Source organism: Sinocyclocheilus grahami, unplaced genomic scaffold (genome assembly GCF_001515645.1).
Source record: "Sinocyclocheilus grahami isolate Dianchi unplaced genomic scaffold, SAMN03320097.WGS_v1.1 scaffold1377.1, whole genome shotgun sequence".
Lineage (NCBI taxonomy): Eukaryota > Metazoa > Chordata > Actinopteri > Cypriniformes > Cyprinidae > Sinocyclocheilus > Sinocyclocheilus grahami.
In genome coordinates this window covers 211,920-213,660 of record NW_015506556.1, presented here as the reverse complement: position 1 = coordinate 213,660, position 1,741 = coordinate 211,920, and the positions used below count along the sequence as shown (strand labels likewise).

The following is a 1,741-nucleotide window of genomic DNA, read 5'->3' as shown; positions in this document are numbered from 1 at the left end:
ATCAACCTTAGTGAAATTCATTCATACGCATTACTGAAATACCTCTTACAACCACTAGTGAAAACACTGATCAACCTTAGTGAAATTCATTCATACGCATTACTGAAAACCTCTTACATACACTAGTGAAAACACTTATCAACCTCAGTGAAATACATTCATACGCATTACTGAAATACTTCTTACAAACACTAGTGAAATGAAAAACATTGATCAACCTTAGTGAAATACATTCATACACATTACTGAAAACCTCTTACATACACTAGTGAAAACACTTATCAACCTTAGTGAAATTCATTCATACGCATTACTGAAAACCTCTTACATACACTAGTGAAAACACTTATCAACCTCAGTGAAATACATTCATACGCATTACTGAAAACCTCTTACATACACTAGTGAAAACACTTATCAACCTTAGTGAAATTCATTCATACGCATTACTGAAAACCTCTTACATACACTAGTGAAAACACTTATCAACCTCAGTGAAATACATTCATACGCATTACTGAAATACTTCTTACAAACACTAGTGAAATGAATTATAATCGCGGCATCGTCTGATAAAATCAACACGCATCTACACTAAAGAGCGGCTATGCGGTTGTTTTGGCTATATACATTTTTTGTCTCATGCAGCGCACTGCCTGCTTCTGAGTAACAAACTAAAAAAAACAACAAACTAAAAAGTGCATGTGATATTAACAGACGAACTACGCTCATATTTATAATTCCAAACAATCAGTAAGCGACAGGTGCTAGGAAACGCTGTTATGTACTCATTTACTGACGAGTCTGCTGCGGTGCGGCCAACTGAATGCGCTGCTTCTTTGCCGCTCACTGCACAGAAACAGACACCGAGAGAGGTGACACTTCTCCGGGAAAGTCAGACCTCGCGTTCGCGGGACAGCACTGGCGAAATCTTCCAACTGAACCATAGCTAAGGTTTATCCAAAAAAGTCGCTAGGTTTGTCAGTATGAATATTCTATGGAAAAAAGCCGCTAAAAGGGTCTGAAAGTTGCTAAATCTAGTGCTAAAGTCGCACTCGTGTGTGTGAGATGTGGGAGTTGATGGCAGGGGGCGGTGGATATTTGTGGCGGTCAGTGTGGATATTGTGGATGAGTTCTTCTGTGTCATCACGTTCTATTAGTTCTACTGCTTCAGTTTCAGAACTTTCACGCTTAGTAACACATACAGCTGTGCCCTCACCACAGTGCAACAGTGAAAAGGGACCCCTTTCAAAGAGTGTCACGTTCCGAACGTTGTTTAAGCGACATACTCTATGTATTGCGGTATTTTAAAAATTCATATCATAACACAAATAAACACCGGTATTCGATATGAACCGGTATACCGCCCGGCACTACCTAAAACTCATAATATTTACAAACACTGATTTTAATGTATTTTAACAAGCTCAGTGACTGAATAATACTTTATGCTGAACTGACCTTAGCTTCAGATGACTGGGGAGAGCTGAGCGAAACTGATTCACCACAATAGATGTATCCAGTGCAATGATCTTCCCTAAATCACAGATATATGAACATCAGTACAGATTTATGCAAACAAAAAAAAGAAGAAAAAGACTTACATTTCGTCCTTTAGCAGACGCTTTTATCCAAAGCGACTTACAAATGAGGACAACAGAAGCAATCAAAACCAACAAAAGAGCAATAATATGCAAGTGCTATGACAAGTCTACACACACACACACACATATATATATAT

The 1,741-nt window shown here is 38.3% G+C and overlaps 1 protein-coding gene across 1 annotated transcript in view; it reads right to left on the bottom strand.

The window, feature by feature from the left end:
* Positions 1-1,741, bottom strand: part of LOC107569743 (probable flap endonuclease 1 homolog) — a 9,047-nt gene that overhangs the window by 6,645 nt on the left and 661 nt on the right. Inside the window, exon 2 of the mRNA XM_016255893.1 lies at positions 1,462-1,537. Within this exon, the coding sequence (XP_016111379.1) occupies positions 1,462-1,537 (76 nt within the window). The remainder of the gene's footprint in view (positions 1-1,461; positions 1,538-1,741) is intronic.